General features: G+C 42.1%; 1 protein-coding gene across 1 annotated transcript in view; it reads right to left on the bottom strand.

Moving 5' to 3' along the window:
• LOC137545754 (ATP-dependent 6-phosphofructokinase, muscle type) overlaps window positions 1-22331 on the bottom strand; it is a 159608-nt gene that overhangs the window by 66219 nt on the left and 71058 nt on the right. Inside the window, exons 4-6 of the mRNA XM_068267343.1 lie at window positions 17054-17127; window positions 13194-13271; window positions 5777-5966 (exon numbers count right to left, since the gene is read on the bottom strand). Coding sequence (XP_068123444.1) covers window positions 5777-5966; window positions 13194-13271; window positions 17054-17127 — 342 coding nt within the window. The remainder of the gene's footprint in view (window positions 1-5776; window positions 5967-13193; window positions 13272-17053; window positions 17128-22331) is intronic.

Here is a 22331-nt window from a genome sequence, read left to right as displayed (position 1 = left end):
ATTAATGGTTACATCTAATCAAATATATAGAGGTCATCATTACCAGCTTAGCACCAATAAAGAGCTAATAGAGTGGTTGAAGGAGGGCCCCTCTGGTCCAGGGGCCCTGGTATGATCACTACCTCTGCATCCCCTATTGCTACACCACTGACTCCATCACCAGATATTGTATTGGAATGTACAGTAATGATGTGATTTAATTTTTGAAAAACAAATATGTGTGTGTTTACAAAAGTTTCAAAATCTTTAGGATATCCTTTATAGGTACCGGTTTGATTCACAAAAAGTGAATGAGTCTTATGGATAGGTAGAGATAATACTTTAGAATCTAGAATTGTGGTGCAACCCATATTGTCCGGGAGAAATGTAACCAGTAGCTACAGCAAGTGAAGTGTTGTCCGGTGTTAGTTGAGGAGCAGAAATGCAGACATCAAACCAACAAATGTTGATTCCGGTGATACCTTTAATGACCAACTGTACATGGTTTATTGCAAGCTTACGAAACGTTAAGTTTCTTCTTCAGGCATTATACAGAACTGGATCAGACATTATCAGATATCTTCAGGCATTATATAGAACTGTATTAGACATTATCAGACATCTTCAGGCATTATATAGAACTGTATCAGAACCGTACAATTCTGTATAATCCCTGAAGAGCTTAATGTTTTGAAAGCTTGCAATAAACCATGTAGTTATTAAAGAGGAGCTGTCAGCCATACTATGCCAGATAAAAAAAAAACGGCGAGTGTTGATTTCAGTGAACTTTATAAAATAAAAAAAGGTAAATGGAGAGAATTCTGTTCGCTGGCAGGGGCCATCTTTTCTACCTCCAGCTGAAGCCAATGGTGAGGTTATTTCCTCCCTTACTCCCCCCTCCTCCCCACACCAATAGCAAGTGTTGATTGTAAATGCAGGGAATCCCTAAGGAAATGGTAGTAGGGTCCCCATGGATGCAATGCAATGCGGTGGTGGCAGCCACTGCCCACATGAATCAGTGGAGATGCCTGTCGGGACATGAATCAGTGGAGATGCCTGTCGGGACATGAAACAGTGGAGATGCCTGTCGGGCTGGAGTGTGGGGAGGGAGCAGACACAGACAGTCATGGGAGGCAGCCAATAAGAGGAAAAGGAGTGAGAGTGACACAGGCTTCAGCCAATCAGGGTGAACTAGCTGTGTCTGTGCAGAACCCACCCCACCCTTCCCCTAGCCCCAGCCTGCACTGCAACTTCTCTTTTGTGGCTGATTACTGGCTGCGTACTAAGGAGCCTGGGGACATGAGGATTAATCTCTGCAATAAAAAAGTAAGATTGATTTTAAAGGTATGCATTGCCTTTTTAGCATTCCTTTTATATGATCAACAAATAGAAATAAAGAATTGATTTTGTTTTTCATGCCTAACAGTTACTCTTTAAAGGTATTCAGAGAATCAATGCTTGTTGGTTAGATGTCTGCATATTCTGCTACAGGGGACAGATCTAGCCTAGGTACCGAAAGGAAGTATTTATGCCTTGGCGTTTTGGTATAAGTTGGAGATTGTCCGCAGAGAATTTAGCAAGCCTCACGTCTGAGATATGCCTGGTCAAGTATGCATAATTGAATAGACTCATTACAGATGCAAGGAGAGACAAATTTAAAGGGAACCTGTACTGAGTAAAATTATTTAAAATAAACACGAGGTAACTTCAAATGAATATTAAATAGTTACCGTGCCATCAGTTCCTCTCAGAAGCTCACCATTTTCTTCTGACAATGATCCCTTCCAGTTCTGACAACATTTTGCCAGAACTGAAATATATCAGTTGCTGTCAGATATAGCTGAGTGGACAACTGATGTGCCCAGTAATGTCCATGTTTCCCTATGGCTCAAGGGAGCCCCGTTTCTATGGGCGTGCGATACGTGCAATCGCCCGGGGCGCTAGATTGTTGCGGCCTAAAGGGGGCGCTGTGGCGGTGGGAGCGTGTATAATAGTAATAACTCACCTTCGTTCAGCAGAATAGCCGATCCCACGCTGCTTCAAAGTACTTCCTTTCCCGGCATCTGTCTCAGTAACAGCGCCCCCTGTGATGATGTTCCGCATGTCAACATAGGGGGCGCTGTTACTGAGACAGATGTCGGGAAAGGAAGTACATTGAAGCAGCGTGGGGTCAGCTATTCTGCTGAAGAAAAAGGTGAGTTATTACTATTATGCCCGCTGCCACCACGCTGCAGAACCTACCTACCTAATCTATACTGCAGCACCTACCTACCTACCTAACCTATACTGCAGCACCTACCTACCTAATCTATACTGCAGCACCTACCTACCTACCTATCTACCTAATCTATACTGCCGCTCCTACCCACCTACCTAATCTATACTGCAGCACCTACCTATCTAAGCTATACTGCAGGCACCTACCTTTCTAACCTATACTGGCACCTACCTATCTAAGCTATACTGCACTCACCTTCCTAATAAGCTATACTGCAATCACTTGCCTACCTAACTTATACAGCAGTCACTTACCTTCCTAACCTATACTGCAGTCACTTACCTACCTAACCTATACAGCAGGCACCTACTTATCTAAGCTATACTGCAATCACTTACCTACCTAACCTATACTGCAGTCACCTACCTATCTAAGCTATACTGCAATTACTTACCTACCTTACCTATACCGCAGTCACTTACCTACCTTACCTATACTGCAGTCACCTACCTAACCTATACTGGCACCTACTTATCTAAGCTGTACTGCAGTCACCTACCTATCTAACCTGTACAGCAGTCACTTACCTACCTAACCTATACTGCAGTCACCTACCTATCTAACCTATACTGGCACCTACCTATCTAACCTATACAGCAGTCACTTACCTACCTAACCTATACTGCAGTCACCTACCTATCTAACCTATATTACAGTCACTTACCTACCTAAACTATACTGCAGTCACCTACCTATATAACTTATACTGCAGTCACCTACCTATCTAACCTATACTGCAGTCACTTACCTACCTAACCTATGCAGCAGACACCTACCTATCTAACCTATACTGGTGGCACCTACGTAGCTAACCTATACTGTGGGCACCTATGCGATTTTTACACCCTCGCCCTGGGTGAAATTTAGCCTAGAAACTTCCCTGTGGACAATGTTACAGTTTAACAGTGTGCTGACCAGAAAGCTGTTATTGCCATTTTCAAAATGGAGGATGGAGAATTCCCTTGATCACAGTGGACAAACAGGATGCGGGAGAGGAGAAAGAGATTGAGGAGTAGACTACACAGGAGAAAAGTATGACTTGTGTATGTTTATTTTGACTTTTAATTTTCAGTTCAGGTTTTCTTTAAGTGCTTCTAGATATGCCTTTCTCTCCTCCTAAGATTGATTCCTGCTCTCTGCATTTTCCCTTTCAAAGGCATGGTGGTGATAGCAAATGCTTTTGTTTGGTTTAATACAAACTATATACTACCAGTCTGGTGAGGGGTTCAGTTATCTGTTAGGTCCAATACAGGCAAAGTTGTCATTGCGACTTCTGTCCCATTAGATTGAATATGCAGGAAATGCATAAGGTCAGGGAACTGAAAATATCAGCAGCCCGGGAGTTTAAGTCTGTCTTTGGCCAGTGCAAACGTGAAAAGCTCTCCCCATTTTAACTGTCCCAGTAGTTGGATATTAATACTCTTCCAAATCTCCCAAATTTGCATATTCTGTAGCGGTGCATTTTCGGTCAGCACAACTGTTTACTTAAAGTGGATCCGAGGTGAACTTTTACTCATTGCATAATTGTGTTCCTTTCCTATTGTTTATAGGGCATTACTCAAGCCAAATACTTTTTTGTTTTTGTTTTAATACTCTAATTCCCTATAAACTAAATAAACCACGCCCACAGGTTTTCAGAGAGCCTTGGCAGTAGCAAGGGCTCATGGGAGCTCAGTCTGGGCAGAAGGAGGAGGTGTTACTAGCCATTGATTTCAGAGGCAGAGGGGAGGAGGGAGGGATTAGGTTTTTTTTACAGGATGAGTGCTCAAGATACAGATAAGCCTGCCTCTGTGTAATGTTTACAAACAACATGACTGCTGTCAAATGTATCACAGGAAGAAATAATCATTTTCTATTAAAGCTGTTTGCAGCTAGATTTCCTGTGTAAACTATCTAAACTTTAGATAAGATATATAGACAATTTACTTGTTATAGTTAGTTTTTTATTTCGGATCCGCTTTAAAGCTGAATTATCAAAAATACCTTCTGTTTTAAGAAGGCAAACCATACTTAACCTGCATGCTATCGAGGTGGTATAACTCTCTAAAGGGGCACTATGGCTGGATAGTGTACTGGTTAAAGGGAACCTAAACTGAGAAGGATATGGATCTTTCCTTTTAAAATAATACCGGTTGCCTGAGTCTCCTGCTGATCCTGTGTCTCTGATACTTTTAGCCACAGCCCCTCAACAAGCATGCAGATCAGGTGCTCTGACTGAAGTCAGACTGGATTAGCTGCATGCTTGTTTCAGGTGTGTGATTCAGCCACTACTGCAGCTAAAGAGATCAGCAGGGCTGCCAGGCAACTGGTATTGTTTAAAAGGAAAAATACATATCCCTCTCAGTTTAGGTTCCCTTTAAGGGCTCTGCCTCTGACACAGGAGACCATGGTTTGAATTTTGATTCTTCCTGTTAAGTAAGCCAGTGCCTTTTCAGTAAGAAGTCCTTGGGCAAGACTCTAACACTGCTACTGAGCGCACCCTAGTGGCTGCAGCTCAAGCGCTTTGAGTCCGCAAGGAGAAAAGCGCAATATAAATGTTATTTGTCTTGTCCATTTGTCTATGGCATATACATAATTGACAAATAAGTGACAGCTACATAGGAAGTAAAACATGTAAAAATGCATATACTATATACTAAATATACTCAATTATACAGCTTATTTGTATGTGTATGTATGAATTTAAACTGTTATAGTTTTCTGCCATAGTGCCCCTTCAAGCCTGGACTACCAAATTCCACAATAGTTTCCCTCATGTTATTACTCCCTCCTATTTCTGGGCACTGGTGGACGGATGAGTCCCTTGTGCATAACACTGGACCAAAGTGTTTTGTAAAAGAGGAGGGAGGCTTTGCCGCATCCACTCACCTTTAAGATACCCCTTAAGTAATGGATCATGTCCACTAATATTGCTCCTGGAGTCTGTATTCTTTGGAGGTACCAGCCAGCATGGGGGACAGTTTTTGCCCATTACTGCAGAGTCCTGCTGCATGAGAATTGTACCTTTGTAAAAATTGACATGGGGGTTGATTCACCATGAATGAAGAACGTTAATCTTAATGTGTGCAGACGATACACATTAAGATTATTGGCATTTACGCAATTTATAAAGTGACTTATGTAAATTGCACAATGTGCTATAAACATGTACCACTTACGTTGCATGTTACTGAAGCCACATAAGTGATGCCTGTATATAGCGCGTAATTTGCTTAAAATCATAACTTGCACTATCTGCACACATGAAGATTAATGTTCTTTAGTGAATCAATGCCATGGTTTGGTAGTGAAGGTTCAGAGAAATGCAAGAGACTAAAAGCTGATGCAACCCCCAGTAACCATTTTTACGTGGAGTTGCCCTTCGTGTAACAATCAAGTTATTGGTACGTTATCAACATTACAAAAAAAAAATTCTTGGGCTGAAAAGTGTCTACAGTCTAATAGAAGTGCATAAAAAGGCAACATCATAGTAGAATAGTAAACTTTATGCACAACTTGGAATTGGTGTTGAAGTTTTACCTTCTTTCACAAGGTCCGCCAGTAGTCCACTCCACTCTGCTCTGAAGGTATCAGCTCCTGTCAAGCTGCCATCACCGCCAATGACACACAGGTTGGTAATTCCTTTCTTTACAAGGTTACATGCTGCTTTAAGACGCCCCTCTCTAGCTCGGAAATCCTGGCATCGAGCGCTGCCTATTACCGTACCACCCTACAAAAAGCAGAGGATTTGCTAGATTACTAAATGCAATTGAAAACAAAAACATTCTTTTTAACTTAATTTGGAAAGTGTACCCAAGATGACATGGTAAAATAAATGTGTATGTACACAGCCAAATCTATTAATAACTAGGATGTGTTTCTTATTTTCTTTTTCTGCCTGAAAGAGTTAAAGAGACACTGAAGCGAAAAAAAAATATATGATATAATGAATTGGTTGTGTACTATGAATTATTACTAGAAGATTAGCAGCAAAGAAAATATTCTCATACTTTTATTTTCAGGTATATAGTGTTTTTTCTAACATTGCATTATTCTATAATATGTGCAGATTACACAACACTCAGCATTCAAAATGATTCTTTCAGAGCAGTCTGTGAAGTAATGACCTCTCCTCTAGCAGAGAAAAAGTAAACAGTTCACTTACAGTTGAGATAATAAAAGTCAGATAACAGCCCTCTCCACGACTAAAGGCCCATACACACGTCGGATTTCCGCGAACGACGGGTCGTTTGCACGCCCCGTTGTTCCGTCGTTCGCCCGCTAAATCGGGCGTGTGTACAGACTGTCGTTCACTTGATAAGGGTGAGTTTAACTCACCCTTATCAAGCGAACGACAGCCTGTACACATGCCCGATTTAGCGGGCGAACGAAGGAACGACGGGACGTTCAAACGACCCGTCGTTCGCGGAAATCCGACGTGTGTATGGGCCTTAGCTTAGTCGGAGAGCTTAATGGCTTGTTTGCATAGAGATAACAACTGGAGTTTCTCAACTCTTCCTGTACTGGAAACAATTACCGTAGACTGATGTATCTGATCTTAATGTTTTATTTCTTAGCTGTGCTACACATACAAATCAGAATATCATCATTTTTTTTTCGCTTCAGTGTCTCTTTAACTTTCAGGCATGCAAGTGTCAGCTTCTCTCTTGTCTGACCCTTGTCAGATTATAGTATAACCCGCCACAAAACGCCTTCCTAGCAAAGAAGAGATTCTATTTCCAGGGGATAGAAAAAAAAATCAATATTTCATGTATTTTAGCTCTGGGACATTGAGTGGAGACAGTAAAACATTAAATTTACTTTGTAAATGTTTAAACATAAAATAGAACCATGGGATATCTCTAAAAAAAGTTATTGTTGGGAGTAGGAGGATAGATACAATTGTTTATCTCATCAGTTTATTTTCACCTCGGGTTTACAAATCCGAGTCACACAGCTTTAAAAAGCAGAACTATATTTTGTTCAGAGAAAAAATAAATAAAAATCCTCACCAGCTGTACACACCATTAAAACTAGTGGCAGGATGCCTGCTGCTCGCCCCCCCACCCATAGAACAGAGCAGGTCAGTCAGTAGATAGCTGAACATTGTGTCTATAAAATCATCTGAACAGTCACCTGAAACGATCATGAACAATAGCTGTAGACGATGCTATGAAAGAAACAATTAGCCCTCCTTTGGAATTTCAGTATACCTCTTACGAATTGGGTGGTCAATTAGTATCTACCTCCAATTCTAGGGTTCTATGCATACTTTTGTGGGCCTTCCACTAAGTTAATGAACTTGATGCAATTAGAGAAAAGCAGCTAAATCACTCCTCACAGTTCCAATAGAACGACTTTATTGCAGACAGCCCTCAATGGGAGACTTCAAATTCACAGATGTTTGAAATGTTTAAAACTATAACAGGAGTGACAGGACTGATCCCCACATACATCCCAACAGTCATCCATGCATCACACACAACCTCAAATGATCATTGGAATGTGTGTGGGGATCAGTCCTGTCACTCCTGGTATCGTTTTAAACAATTTAAACGTCTGTGACTTTGATGTCTCCCATTGAGGGCTGTCTGCAATACAGTTGTTATATTTTAAATGTGAGGCCTGATTTAGCTTCTCTAATTGTATTACGATAGCTGTAGATACCTAGAAGCCAAGATAATAGAGAAACATCTTTCTTGACTACATAACTTTGAAAAGCTCTACTGCCTTCATCCAATGGAGTTACAATAGTGGGGGCTCTCTTGGAGTTTGGACCTATCATATGCACACAATGGGCCTGATCCAATTCACTTTTTCTGAGTTTTCTCCTAGGAGATAATTTTTCATCTTACGTTTAAAATATCTTTTGCACTCTGAAATTGAGAAAGTACCAAAAAAATAGGAGAAAAGTGCTGTCAAAATTATTCGGAGTATTTTCTTGCCTGCTAGTGGCTTACAGGGCCTTTAATTTACTGTATAATGTTAACCACTTAAGGACCGCCTAACGCCGATAGGCGGCGGCGGGTTTAAGTGGTTATTACATGGAAACGGCCGCTCGTCCGAGCGGCCTTTCCGTGTCAGTTCACGGAGGGTGTCTCCGTGAACAGTGTGCGAGCCGCCGATCGCGGCTCGCACGCCTAATGTAAACACACGGGGAAGAAATCCCCGCTGTTTACATCAATACGGCGCTGCTGCGCAGCAGCGCCGTAAGGCAGATCGGCGAACCCCGGCCTCTAAATGGCCGGGGAATGCCGGCATACGATAGGCTGAAGCCTATCCTATCTGGCGCAGGATGGATATCCGTCCTGCGACGCTCTAATAAAGGAGAGGAGGGAGGTAAGGAGAGGGAGCGCGGAAAACGCTGCGGAGGGGGGCTTTGAGAAGCCCCCCCCCCCGCTAATCACAACTAGCCGGCGGCGATCAGACCCCCCGGCAGGACATCCCCCTAGTGGGGAAAAAAGGGGGAAAGTCTGGTTGCCCTGGCTGCCACACGATCTGTGCTGTGGCCTGAATAGCCCACGCAGCACAGATCACAAGAAACACCCCTGGTCCTTATATCACCTAAGAGAAAACGTCGAATGAAAAGTGAATTGGATCTGGCCCAATATATCTCTTAAAACAAGCTCAGGTTGTCATGTACAAAGCACCCAAAGCAATAATACAGCCTAAGTGTATTTACCCCATTGTGCCTGCCAGTACAGGTATTATGCAAATTCTATTTCTGTGCACTCAGAAAGTCTCTTGATTCAATGATGGTGTGACAGCAGAGCACCTTTCTTTTTTCCCTACTTATAACCAAGGCCTTACCATACTTATTACTATTCCAATGCAGACGTTAAACAGCCCTAAATCAGGAACTTAGTGGCCAGTAGAGGCTCTCCTACTGAAACTTCTCCTAACATGCAAATTGACTTCACCCAGTCAAGTAAAGTTGGGGTTATCAAATCACTGAACAATTAACCAAGCAAATGTTTAAATGGACCAAGCTCTGGAAGCTTTGAATTGCAAATCTGAAATGTTGACTCTGGAGTAGGGCTAAGTAGAATCTTAGTCAATTGTTTAAATCCTCACTGCTAAATAGTTAAATGAAAATGGGTACATAAAGAAGCAGTACTTAACTTCAAGTTAGATAAATGAGGAGGATCCATATTGACAGGAATATGAGTGGTAACAAAAATGCAGCTTCATGATTCCCCGAGACAGCTGTAACTGGCATTGCATGACAGGTTCACTTCAAATGAGTACAATACATCATACATGTACAATACATGGAAACATGTACAGTATAAGCTAGAAAGATACGGTAGATATGTAGTGTTGTTACCTCGACTGACTGAAGTATTGTTGGTTTGAGGTGTTTACAGCTATCTGTATGGTATACGATGGTGAGTAAAACGAGAAATGAATCAACCAAGCCTCAGCACACAGTCCAGTCTACATAACAACGCCTAATTCAATCTGAAACATGTACACTCACATAGTGTTAACTGCAAAGGTCAGAGGTATCACATCTATTTAAGTGTGGCATTTGAAATTAGATTCTACTTAGAACTTTGACCTCATCTGGCTGTAAAATGGCAGGATATTTTTATCTTTGACATTGACTAGCTGTTTGGCTAAGGAAGATGTTCAGACTTAAGTATCCTAAGCTTGGCAAACGACAACCAAAAAGAAATGTCAAGATGTCACAATGCCCCTCTTTAATAGGGCACCCTCATGACCAATGACTTTTAATTTGTTTAAAGCTATTTAAAGATTTCTGAGAAAGCAAGCCCCCTTATTAATAAAATGGTAATATTTTTGTGAATATTTTTTTTTAAATATAGTAGATCTATTTACTAAGATCATCTTCAAAGTTATAAGTAGTTAAAACTTTGCAGACAAGAGCCAAATGCTGTATTAAAGAATAACTCCAGAACGATGATGACACAGAGAGGGCGAAACCGGTTGGATTGAAAGTGGGCAACCATATGTACAATAAACATACCACAGTGGGTGGAAGGCGCTTTATATCAGTCAGGATTTAAGTGGATCAGGACCCTAGATGTGAGTGCCATTGTTGTTTTAAAGCTTGTGTTTGGCATTTAAGCATTAATAAATGTGGATAGATGTTACTGAGGTGTCCTTCACTACTACTTTATTCACACATCTACGGAGTATACATAAGGATTGGAAATAGATGCAGGTTATAGAGGAACACAACTGCTTACTCTGGAACCAATCCATTGGTCCTAATTCTTTGATGTGGATTTGAGACGGCGCTGCAGATCTACTACTACATTTTATTTACAAAGCTTCAATATATTCGCATAGCACCGTACAATAAACATAAGACGTGAAATGAAAAACCATAAAAACATGACATAGAAAGGAAGCTGGAGCCTGCACTACAAGACATACAAACTTAAGCCTTGTACACACCTACAGGGAATGGTACTCCATCCATCAGGCAACATTGCAAGGCTGAGGCTATACAGATGCCTTGCTAGCCAGTAGACTAGCAACTTGTTTTGTTACTATGTGGGGGTGGGGAAGAGGGAAGGTGGGAAGAAAAAATGATCTTAGCCAAATCAATCCACTGGGCTGATTGTTGTCCAAGGGGTCGGGGAAATTTAGGCCTGCTATACACATGGTTCAATCACGACAGAGGCGGTCATCATCGGCGAGTGTTCACCCCATTCACACTTCAAACTGCAAATCGTGATTGCAATCACCTAGCGATTTTGCATTTTTATTTACTGCAAATTTTCAGCGATTTTGTGATTCTTATTCCAGTAAATGAAAATGTAGTGGAAATCACAAATGCGACACAATCCCTGCAGCATGAGTAATCTTATAGGATTGCTGGCGATCAGCAAAGCATGAAACAGAGGCTGAACTCGCCCAAGTGTGAATAAGGCCTAATGGCCCATATATACGGGCTACAACTGTTGCTGGAAACACATGGCGCGCGCATGTTGCGGCGACAGGTCCACCGTGTGTATGAGGCACGCGCAAGCAACTGTTGCTAATCAGAGCTGTCCCCAGGCGATTGACTTGTTCAATCACCGGCAACAGCTGTTGCAGCAACCGTCCCTAGTCTCCAGTTGGTGCGGTCGTGTGTATGCTAGTCTCTAGCAACTCTTGTGAGTCCGACAGTTCATTGAACCTGCGACAGAAGTTGCTGAGCAACAGTTTCCGCTATGTTGTAGGCAGGTTGTTGCCGCGTGTATACAATCGTTGCTTGTATACAACTGTCGTTGCTGGAGACTTTCAACTGTTGCTTGTCTCCATGCAACTGCAGACATCTGTGCCTCGTGTGTATGTAGCTTAATGGCCCATACTCACGGGCTACAATTGTCGCCGCAACACGCGGCGCGCGCATGTTGCGGCGACAGGTCGCCCGTGAGTATGAGGCGCAACACGGGCGCGCACCCCGAACCGTCGCTCATCGCTGCGTGGTCAATCGCCTGGCGACAATTGCCGCCGCAACTTCGCCGCAACTGTCGCTAGTCCGCGTGACTATGCGGACTATCGACAGCAACCTCTCTCCAGAACACGGAGCTTCCGGCAGCGGGGGAGGAACGTCGGCGACAGCTTCCGTCGCACAGCTGATCCCTCTTCCGCGTGTGTACGCGGAGGGACCTGGCGACGAGCTGTCGCCGGGCTGTCGCGCACACGCTCACGTGTGCTGGCGACAGGCCACAAATGTAGCCCGTGAGTATGGGCCATTAGAGTGGGGAAACACAGGATACAATATGTGAGAGAGGAACCAGGGATTGGAGAAGGCTGTTCTCCAAATGTAGTTTTTAAGGAACAGTTTAAACATGTTAAGGTGGGGAAAAAAGTATGAGGAAAATAAATTTAAGTATCTTTCATGTGGACGTAGGTCATGGTGGGTACTCTTAAATATATTCGTTAATGAGTTTAGGAGTTAAGAGATATGGGTAAAAGTCAAGAAGTATTCTCAAGGCAAAGAGTAGTAGTTTCTCACATCGGGTAAATTCACGACGTAAAAGTAGGCTAATCAGAATTTACGCAATTTATAAATGCATCACTTTTGTTGCCTATTAATCAAGCAGCGTAAGTATTTTATGTATAAAGTGAATTACTCCATTGAGTGAAAATCTATGAAAGGAATATCAGAGTGGGGCAGCGATTGAAGATTGGTGGGAAGTCAGACCAAGCCTCATAGCACCATTCAAGAACAATCATAGCGGTGAATGTCAAATGAATGTCAAATGAGGGGAAGAACTAAAAGGAGCATTCTGTAATAGTATACAGTAAATGAGAGAGAACGAAGGTGATGTTCTAAGGTTGTGGAAGTCTAAAGGGTAAGGTAAGGATGCATTTTAGAGATGCTGTGCAGATTAAAGTAACAAAGGAGACGTGTTGGATATGAGAAACATAAGAGAGGACTTAATTGAGGGCAACTTCATGGCAGCAAACTTGTGAAGCATGCTCCCTCACAGGTAGAGAGAAGTGAGAGAATGGAGGACCAGGTCAAGGGAGGACAATATGATTTTCTATTTAAATAAAAGTGGGAGTGAGGAAATGAGATAACAATAAATAAGGATACACTGGAGCAACCTTCCCCCCACTCCTCTGTGTCTGGCGTGTCACCAGGTATGCGTTTATTATCACGCATGGTATTCAATGGGATGGTCTAAGACTGGCAGTCACTTCTGCAGAGGATGACCATGCAGTCATGTGCAGGGAGGGGGTGGGTAGCGGGAATTTCTGTGTCTGTAGTGAATGACAGCTACTTAGTATTAAGTCATCCTGCAAAGCATGATGTAATAAACACAGGTGTTTATGGTGTGTGTTTATCTTAATTGGTTTTTAATAACTGCATTTTAATATGAATATAGAATTTATGGTGTGGGTATAGTACAGTAAGGCCCATTTTTGTTTTTTTAATATTAAGTTTTTCAGCATGGAAATCTCATATATTCAGCACAGTGGATGAACTTACCAATTGCAGCATCATTGAAACACTTTCCCAAGTGGCTTCCCGAATGTTGTCTCCTCCATCCACCAATCCTTGATATCCCTGGAGGAAAAAGTAAATCATTCTGAACAGCCTTTATTTCAAATATCAACCTTACTTTCTCCTCAATTCACTAAGGTTATCTCCTGTCTTTAATAACGTTTCTAGAGTTATCACCATGGTGATAAGGCATGTAGTATCCAGGAAACATTTTACCTCAGGCAAACCTAAAGTTAACTCTTCTGTCTTTAAGTTAAGGAGAGATCTTTAAAGTTAACTGTTCAATCATGAAAATAACTCCATAATTCTAAAGTTAAAGACAGGCTGTTAAATAACTGCATGTGAAAAGAACTACAGAGGAGGTCACTTAAAGGGAACCTGAACTGAGTAAAATTATTTAAAATAAATACATGAGGTAACTTCAAATGAACATTACATAGTTACCTTGCCATCGGTTCCTCTCAGAAGCTCACCATTTGCTTCTTACAACAATCCCTTCCAGTTCTGACAACATTTTGTCAGAACTGAAATATATCAGTTGCTGTCAGTTATATATCAGTTGCTGTCAGTTATAGCTGAGAGGACAACTGATGTGCGAGGTAATGTCTATGTTTCCCTATGGCTCAAGTGGGTGATGCTACAGTTTAACAGCGTGCAGACCAGAAAGTGGTTATGGAGTAATAGCTATTTTCAAAATGGAGGACGGAGAATTCCCTTGATCACAGAGGACAAACAGGACGCAGGAGAGGAGAAAGAGATTGAGGAGTAGACTACATGGGAGGTAAGTATGACTTGTGTATGTTTATTTTGACTTTTAGTTTTCAGGTAAGGTTTTCTTTAAGGACTGAAGTGAAAAGATAAAGGTGGCCATACACTTATATATAGATTTGCAGCAGATTCAACCATCAGATAGATTTATGGCAGATGCCTGTCAAGTCCAATCTGACAGGAATCTATCTGATGTGCGCCACACACTAGGAACAGATTTCCAATAGATTTCAGAATGAAATCTATTTGAAATCAATCTAAATGCATTATTGGACCATTAGATCCAATGCAACTCTATGGGCTATTGATCTGCTGCTGGCAGCAGATCGACCTAGATCTTCCATCCTGTCAGATAGATCAAATCGATCGAAATCGATCAAAATCGTCCGCAAATCAATCGAATGGATTGGATTTCCAATCGATTGATTAAATAGAATCGATTGATTGATGGCTGAAATCGACCAGTGTATGGGCACCTTAACTCTCTTACTGTTCAAATCTCCACACCTTAATAAGGCAAGATCAATGTGTGGAGGTAAGTTTTCTCTTGCCTTATTATCTTCAGCATGATTTTAGTGAATTGAGGCCAATGCTTAAAGGAAACATGCTATTTTTAGCATACCAGTTTTTGTACATACTGGAAAAGAAGCAGCTCACCACAGCAAAGTGCTTCTGTTCCGCAAAACAAAGCAACTTTTTGCAGCCAGTGTTGTGCTGCCTCTTTTCTATTTAGGTTGGTTTCAGGACCGATTTGATCAATCAGGTCGAGGCTTGGCAATGGCATGTTACCAGGTTTCACACACCTGAACAACCATAGCTGGCCTTTGACCTGTGCGACCAGAGCGGTCGTTCAGGGCGCCGGCTTCCAAGGGGGCGCCTAATAGCTGGTTACCTATGCCGAGGGCACCTACACCTGATTTCCTATACTGGGGGCAACTATAGCTGGCTACTTTTACTGAGGGCACCAACACATGGGTACCTATACTGGAGGCATCTATGCCTGGCTACCTATGGGGGCGATGGAGACCTTCAACTGACTTCCTATACTGGGGGCACCTATGCTTGGCAACCTACAGTTTATTGAGGGCACCTACACATGAGAAAGGGGGCATTTTTGTGGGGGGGCGCACTGTGGCTATAACGCGTGGTGCAAATTGTCGGTGCTGTGCTATCATTCTAAATGCGGGGGCGGGGGCGGCTAACTGTCCCACCGATTGTTTTTATTAATATTCCTGATAGGTTCTAGCCTTCATTTTTAAGTGTATTCAGGATAATGCACTCTTTCCATCCATTCATGGTTATTAATAGTATTTTTCCTATTATACATATGTGACGTGTCACAGACTTCTGAGCATTTGGAGTGATGTGTCACAACGTCAAAAAGGTTGGGAACCACTGTCCGACTCCTAGGAGATATCTCAGGAGAAGAGGTAAATTGCATATGGGCCTGTGTGCGCGCGCATGCGTGAAGAGGATGAAGGGGGGCACAAAAATCAGGAATCGCTCAGGGCGCTGTGAAACCTAAGGCTGGCCCTGTGAACAACTGTGGTACCATACACATGATTTGTACATATTGGGCCTGATCCAATTCACTTTTTCTTCTAGGTGATATTTTCAGACTATAAATGTAATGCTTTTTAAGCCCCCAGCAGGCAAGAAAATACTCAGAATCAATTAAGCAGGAAATTTTTACCATTTTTTTATTTTATTTTTTTGTGGTACTTTTTCAGTTGCAGAGTGCAAAACTTATTTTAAACAGAAGATGAAAAATGGTCTTCTAAGAGAAAACTCAGGAGAAAAAAGTGAATTGGATTGGGCCCATTGAATTCGTAACAAAAATGACGGTAACAAATACATCTATTTTTAATTAGAAACATATGAAATGCTATAGATAAATACTTTAATTATTGGTTGGTTGCTTTACTGTTATCTCCAGAAGAACAAAGTACTCAGGCTTCATGATTGGTAATCAAGCTATGCTGATTTCTGAGCTCTTAAGGGGCCCATACACTGGTCAATTTCAGCCTTCGATCAATCGATTGGAAATCGATTCTTTCAAATTAGCAAATCGATCGATTTGCAGCCGATTTCGATCGATTTGATCTATCTGACAGGATGGAAAATCTAGGTCGATCTGCTGCTGACAGCAGATCGATGGTCCATAGAGTTGCATTGGATCAAATGGTGCAATAATGCATTTACATCGATTTTCCATAGATTTCCAATAGATTTCACCCTGAAATCTATTGGAAATCTGTTTCAAGTGTGTGGCACACATCAGATAGATTCCTGTCAGATTCGACTTCACAGGCATCTGACAGAAATCTATCTGATGGTCGAATCTGCTGCAAATCTATAAGTGTATGGCCACCTTTACCTTATTTTTACAAACATGGAGTTGTACAAAGGAGCATTAATATTAACTTGTGCACAGGGGAGTTTCTAGCCTCTGTCACTCCAGCCAAGAATCCCCATTCTCCCCCCCCCCAAAAAAAAACCCTCACGCCTACTCATTACAGAATAGAAACCATGTGCGTATAGAGTGGATGCTTAATACAGGAGTCCCTGAGATACATACAACCTGCCGATACTGACGCATTTTGCTGCACACCCCCTTCCTGCAATACCCCCTCTTTGCGTGTAAATGCAGAGTATAGAGCAGAAGAAGCTGTGCTCTCACCTCTCCGCTGGAGTCTAGTGCTGTGCTTCCCTGTCTGCTCATCACTCGCCCTAGTGCCCAGCTTCTCCTACTGCATGTAACGTGACCACAAGCTACATGAGGAGAGTGAGGTGTCAGCACTAGAGGGAGCAGAAAACACACTAGACTGGGAGAGTGCTGGTGTGGGACAAGAACAGAGAGTGGGACCAGGGACAGAGGGAGGCACAAAGGGGGACAGAACGAGGCACAAAGGGGAACAGAAGGAGGCACAAAGGGGAATAGAAGGTGGCACAAAGGGGAACAGAAGGCAACACAGTGGAACAGAGGGATGCACAGAGAGATGCACACAGAGCCGGATCATCCACAAGGCAACTTAGGCAGGTGTCTAGGGCCTGGAGAGAGTTGTTGGTATACTCACCTCATGTACAAAGTAGACTCTGGCCCCTGTGTAGATGCCCACTCTCACCACTGCCCGTACAGCTGCATTCATTCCTGTTAAGAAACACAATCAATTTAGTCCTATCATTTCCAAACCAAATGACAGTCAAAGTCTATAGTTTTATTACAGCTAAATCAAAGCTTTACTGATTTTATTAAACCTATACAAATTTGATGTAAATTAGGGATTACTGTCACAATGGTGGATCCTGCACTGAAAGGGGTACCTGGACAATGGGGATTGGATATTTTGCAGGACATGCAGAAACTTACTGTAATGTATCAACAGACTGTACAGCTTTGCACAAATTACAAAAAGAGAGGAGGAACCTGCCAAAATGTATGGTCCATTTCTGGATTTTAAAGGAAACTCAAGGTGAGAGACATATGGGGGCTGACATTTATTTCCTTTTAAACAATGTTCATTGCCTGGCTGTCATGTTGATCCTCTGCCTCTAATACTTTTTGCCATAGATCCTGAAGTATGCAGGTAAAATGTTTCTGACTGAAGTTTAATTGGATTTGCTGCATGCTTGTTTCAGGTGCGTGATTCAAACACTACTGACCAGAAAGATCAGCAGAACTGCCAGGCAACTGGTATTGTCTTAAAAGAAATAAATATGGCAGTCTCCATAGGTCTCTCACTTTGGGTTTCTATAAAATCTATTAACCTTTAGTCGCCAGCTAATTTTCTAAATATCTTACTTAAATCTACATGCACCAAAGCCCACATTATAAGTGTTGTCACTGAGATGCAAATGCATTTGAGATGGTTGAAAATAATGCTTAGTATCATTACAAAGAATTCTGCTAATTATTATGAAAACCTAATCTGTGTAAGGAATAATCAAATCTTGCAGTGGATGCATTTGATCAATTTTGAAGCTGCATGGACTTGCAGTAACATTTGCATAACTCTACATCAACTTATTATTTGCATATCTCAAACGTATTATTTGAATAATTTTCATATCTCAAACCAAGTAGAAAGTTGGCACTGAGCCAAAACTCAGAACTAAACGCCATTATGCTGGTAATACGCCATAAGTTATTTCAGCAGATAGATGGTTCGATAGATAATTTCCGAAATGCCTGATCTTATTTTCTATCGTTTTTCTGATCGATTTTTCATAGAAGTGACTGGAAGTTGATAAGAAAAAATAAGAAAATCGAAAATAAGATCGGACAGTTAATCGACTGAAAAATCTCTTCGGGTATTCCCAGCATTTAGACATCTGGGGCACAGGAATATGGGGAAACAATAATGCTAGGTACACACTGTCATGATATAGCAGCTAGTTAGGATATTGGGATAATACAGAAGCATATTTTTCACTTTTCTGACTATCATATGTGATGTCGGCTACAGCCATTCTGGCTTTGGGGAAAGCTGTGTTTGTTTGTATGGCAGAATGAAGTACTTTGAGCTTTTGCATCCAGTTCCTCTGGAAGTTGGATGCTGCTAATTGAATCTCCTGTTGTACATTTGCATTTGAGGGGGAACAATAGCAGCAGGTCTTCACCTTGGATCGGCTGTCTCAGATGTGATTGCCTGTGTCTGTTTACAGGTAATTACATGCAAACTGCTACCTGTAACCAAAATACAATCTTTTGATGTATGGACTAGACTATAGTTACCTGTGGAAATTGGGTTTATGGAAGTGTTCTGAAATCTCTGAAAAGATCAAACACTAACACAGGAACGCTTTGAAGTTGCACACGTTAAACAGGAAATTGGATTATTCCTGGACCTGGGACATTGGGGTGGCCCCGGGGCACCAATTTTGCTATAAAAAGGCAGCTAGGATAGTCACAACTGGTAGCTCTTTGGAGATAGCAAATGCTAGGGCTATTCTGATCTGACCATAAGCTGCGTTCTCCCGCAAACAACGTTTAGACCTTCAAGTTGGTAACGTTTTGATTCCCGGTTTATTTTTATGCAAATATCCTTGTGTGTATTGTTGTAACTTTAATCTTTAATCTTTGTAACTTTTTACTTTGTTGTGTAATCTTTTGTATATATTGTTTTCTGCATTGTTCAATTTTTTTTGCCTGGGATATTAAATCGTTTTTTAATAAGTTTGATTTCTGCTGTACTAAACTAACGCTCATAGCCTAAAGAGACTGAAGTGTAACTGTGTATAAGTCCATGCCTGTATGATTGAGCAACACTACCATATAAGATTGTAATTGCATTGTGTGTATGGGGCACTTCTGCGCTCGACAGCAGAGTGGGAAGTCTCGGAGTGGCTAACGGTATCGTTCAGAACGACTGTTAGTGGTTTTGCTTCACTACAGTATAAGATTGCAACTGTGTGTGTGCGTGGCGTTCCCGTATTCAGCCTAAAGCGCAAAGCTGACCCGAACACGAAAACGCGGATTGCGTGCTGAGCACTCGACAGCCGAGTGGACGTGTCTAGCAACAGCTAGTGGTGGCAGTGAGAAGTGTTTGAGGGGTTACAGCCTTGTGGTAGCTCGACTAAGGCTGCTTCCCCTCTCGATCTGGTCAAACCCGCAGTCGGGAACCATATACGCAGGCGTGCCGCGGACCGGTTACAGACACAGAAATCGATAGGAAATCAGATCGGACATGTTGGAAATAATCTGACAGTAAATTTGCCAGAGAATCTCATAGTGTGTAGCTAGCATAACGCCTGTATATGTCTGCGGCAGGTGGAAGTGGCTTTGTACTATGTGTTTAGCTATTCGTGGCATTTAGATGTGGAAATAGAGAAATGTCTATAGAAGTCCTCAGCAGTCAAAGGGTTAAATTAATAAACCTTAACTGCTGTAATGTTACACAGTTACATGGTTGGGTATGTGAGAGTCTTCCATTGACAGTAGACAGTGCAGAGATGACTGATGGTTCTTAGGGCAGGATCTCTGCTGACTGACTGCTATGCAGACAGGCATGCTTGACAAAGCACTTATGTCTATGGAGACGAGAGGGAAGAAGAGTGCTGGACAAGCAACTCATGCTACCTAATGCTATTTATCTCAAGGGCAATCAGTAGCGATCCCACAAGGTTAAATGCGCCCAGTAATTTGTATCTGCTCTTTATGTATTCTTGGTATGCATTCCCATATGTTCACTACTGAGACCCACTGATGTCCCCATAAAATGCATCTTGGGGTTGATGCAGAAAAGTGTGGTAATATTGGCGCGCACAGATAACCCACAGCAAAATTACCCTCACTACAACGTGTACAGCCAGTTATGCTATTGGCGCATCCCGTGGTACTTGAGTAGCGTGCGCATTTCTTACCATAGCAATGCTCGTGCTACTTGAGTACTGCGGTTAACACTGAGGGCTGTGGATTTGGTACAAACATCATCCAACTCCTCAGTTTAGGAAACCATCGACTCTAGGTACCCAAAATTGCTCTGACTCAGACCCCACTAGGAACATATAGCTCAAATGTTCATTTATAGCTGAATTATTGCAAATTTCCTTCTGTTTTAAGAAGGCAAATCACACCAAGCATTGCTTTTTAGTAGGAGGGCTTTCCGGGCTCTTTTAGCCCCTAAACATTCCTTGTGGTTTGGGTTACCCTGAGCTGCTTGGTTACTCTGTTGTACTGATCCAAGCACTATCGCCATACAGCCATATCACTCCCTGCCATGTACTGATGAGGACCAAAAGTCCAAAACAGGCTGTCTACATGTGGGTTTGATGTGGGTGTGTAAATTTTAAAGCTATAGGCTTGCTATACAACCAGTGAACTGTGTTCATGATACTATTTGATGTGACTTTGCCACAGTCACTTCACCAAGCACCCAGACCTGATGGTGTGCCCATTTCATCTGTAAAGCTACCAAAAGATAATAAGATTATGTACAATAGGCATTATTGTGGGAAAAAAAAACATTTCTCAGCTTTTATTTACATTTGAGCAAAAAGTATCCAGTCCAAAATTATTCATACCCTTCTCAATAATCAATAGAAAAGCCTTTATTGGCTATTACAGCAATCAAACGCTTCCTATAATTGCAGTCCAGCTTTTTGCATGTCTCCAAAGTTATTTTTGCCTATTCTTCATCTTTAGCAATGAGCTCCAAATTGTTCAGGTTGGAGGGTCTTCTTGCCATCACCCTGATTTTTAGCCCACTCCACAGATTCTCAATTAAATTCAAGTCCAGACTCTGGCTGGACCACTCCAAAATGTTAATTTTGTTGTCTGCTAAGCATTTCTTCACCACTTTTCAGCAGGACAATGACCCAAAACACACAGAAAATGTCTACTGGTGCCCAAGGCCAAGTTTCTCTGCAGACTGCCTGATGTTGTCGTTGAGAATCCTCATACAATACAATAATACAATACAATAACATTTGTAAAGCGCTTTTCTCCCATAGGACTCAAAGCGCATAGATGAAGAATTGTGTCTCAGATTAATACAGGGTTGCAGGCTAGTCAGATGTTCATGAATGCCAGACTGAAGCGGTAGGTTTTCAGTTTAGACTTAAATGCTTCCAGGGATGGAGCTGTCCTGATTGGGTGTGGCAGGGAGTTCCAAAGTGTAGGGGCAGCATGACAAAAGGCTCTGTCTCCAAAGGTTTTGAGGTGGACTCTGGGGGTGACCAAGGTGTTACATCCGTTTGATCTAAGATTGTGGGGGGTGTGATGCAGTTGCAACAAGTCCTTCAGGTATCCAGGGCCCAGATTGTGCAAGGATTTGAATGTCAGTAATGTATTGCTCTTTTTTCATGGTGCCAGTTACTGTGATTAGGTTCCTTGGTCCATTGGCTGAAAAACATCCCCAAAGCATTAGGTTCCCTATACCATGTTTGACAGTGGGATTGGTGTTCTTTGGGTTGAAGGCTTCTCCTTTTTTACACCAAATGAAGGAAACATCATTGTGACCATGCAATTCAATTTTTTTTTCATCTGACCACAACTAAGAAGACCAGGAGTCGTTTTTTTGTCCATATGAGCAAAGGCAAAGGCCAAGCAAGTTTGTGTGTGCCTTATCTGGAGAAGTGGCGTCCTCTTTGGTCTGCATCCGTAGAACCCCGCAGTATGCAGTGTCCGTTGGATTGTCTGCCTTGAGACATTGCCACCAGCAGAGCCCAAATTCACCAGGATGGCCTTGGTGGTGATCCTTGGATTCTTTATCACCTCTCTCACTATCCTCCTGGCCAGCACAGGTGTCACTTTTGGCTTCCGACCAGATTTTCCACAGTGCGGAACATCTTGTATTTTTAATAATATTTTGCCCTGCAGCTACTGGAACTTGAAAACATTTAGAAATGGCCTTG

This window comes from Hyperolius riggenbachi, chromosome 2 (genome assembly GCF_040937935.1).
Source record: "Hyperolius riggenbachi isolate aHypRig1 chromosome 2, aHypRig1.pri, whole genome shotgun sequence".
Taxonomy (NCBI): Eukaryota; Metazoa; Chordata; class Amphibia; order Anura; family Hyperoliidae; genus Hyperolius; species Hyperolius riggenbachi.
Note: the sequence above shows the minus strand (reverse complement) of the source record. Positions and strands in the feature narration are given on the sequence as shown.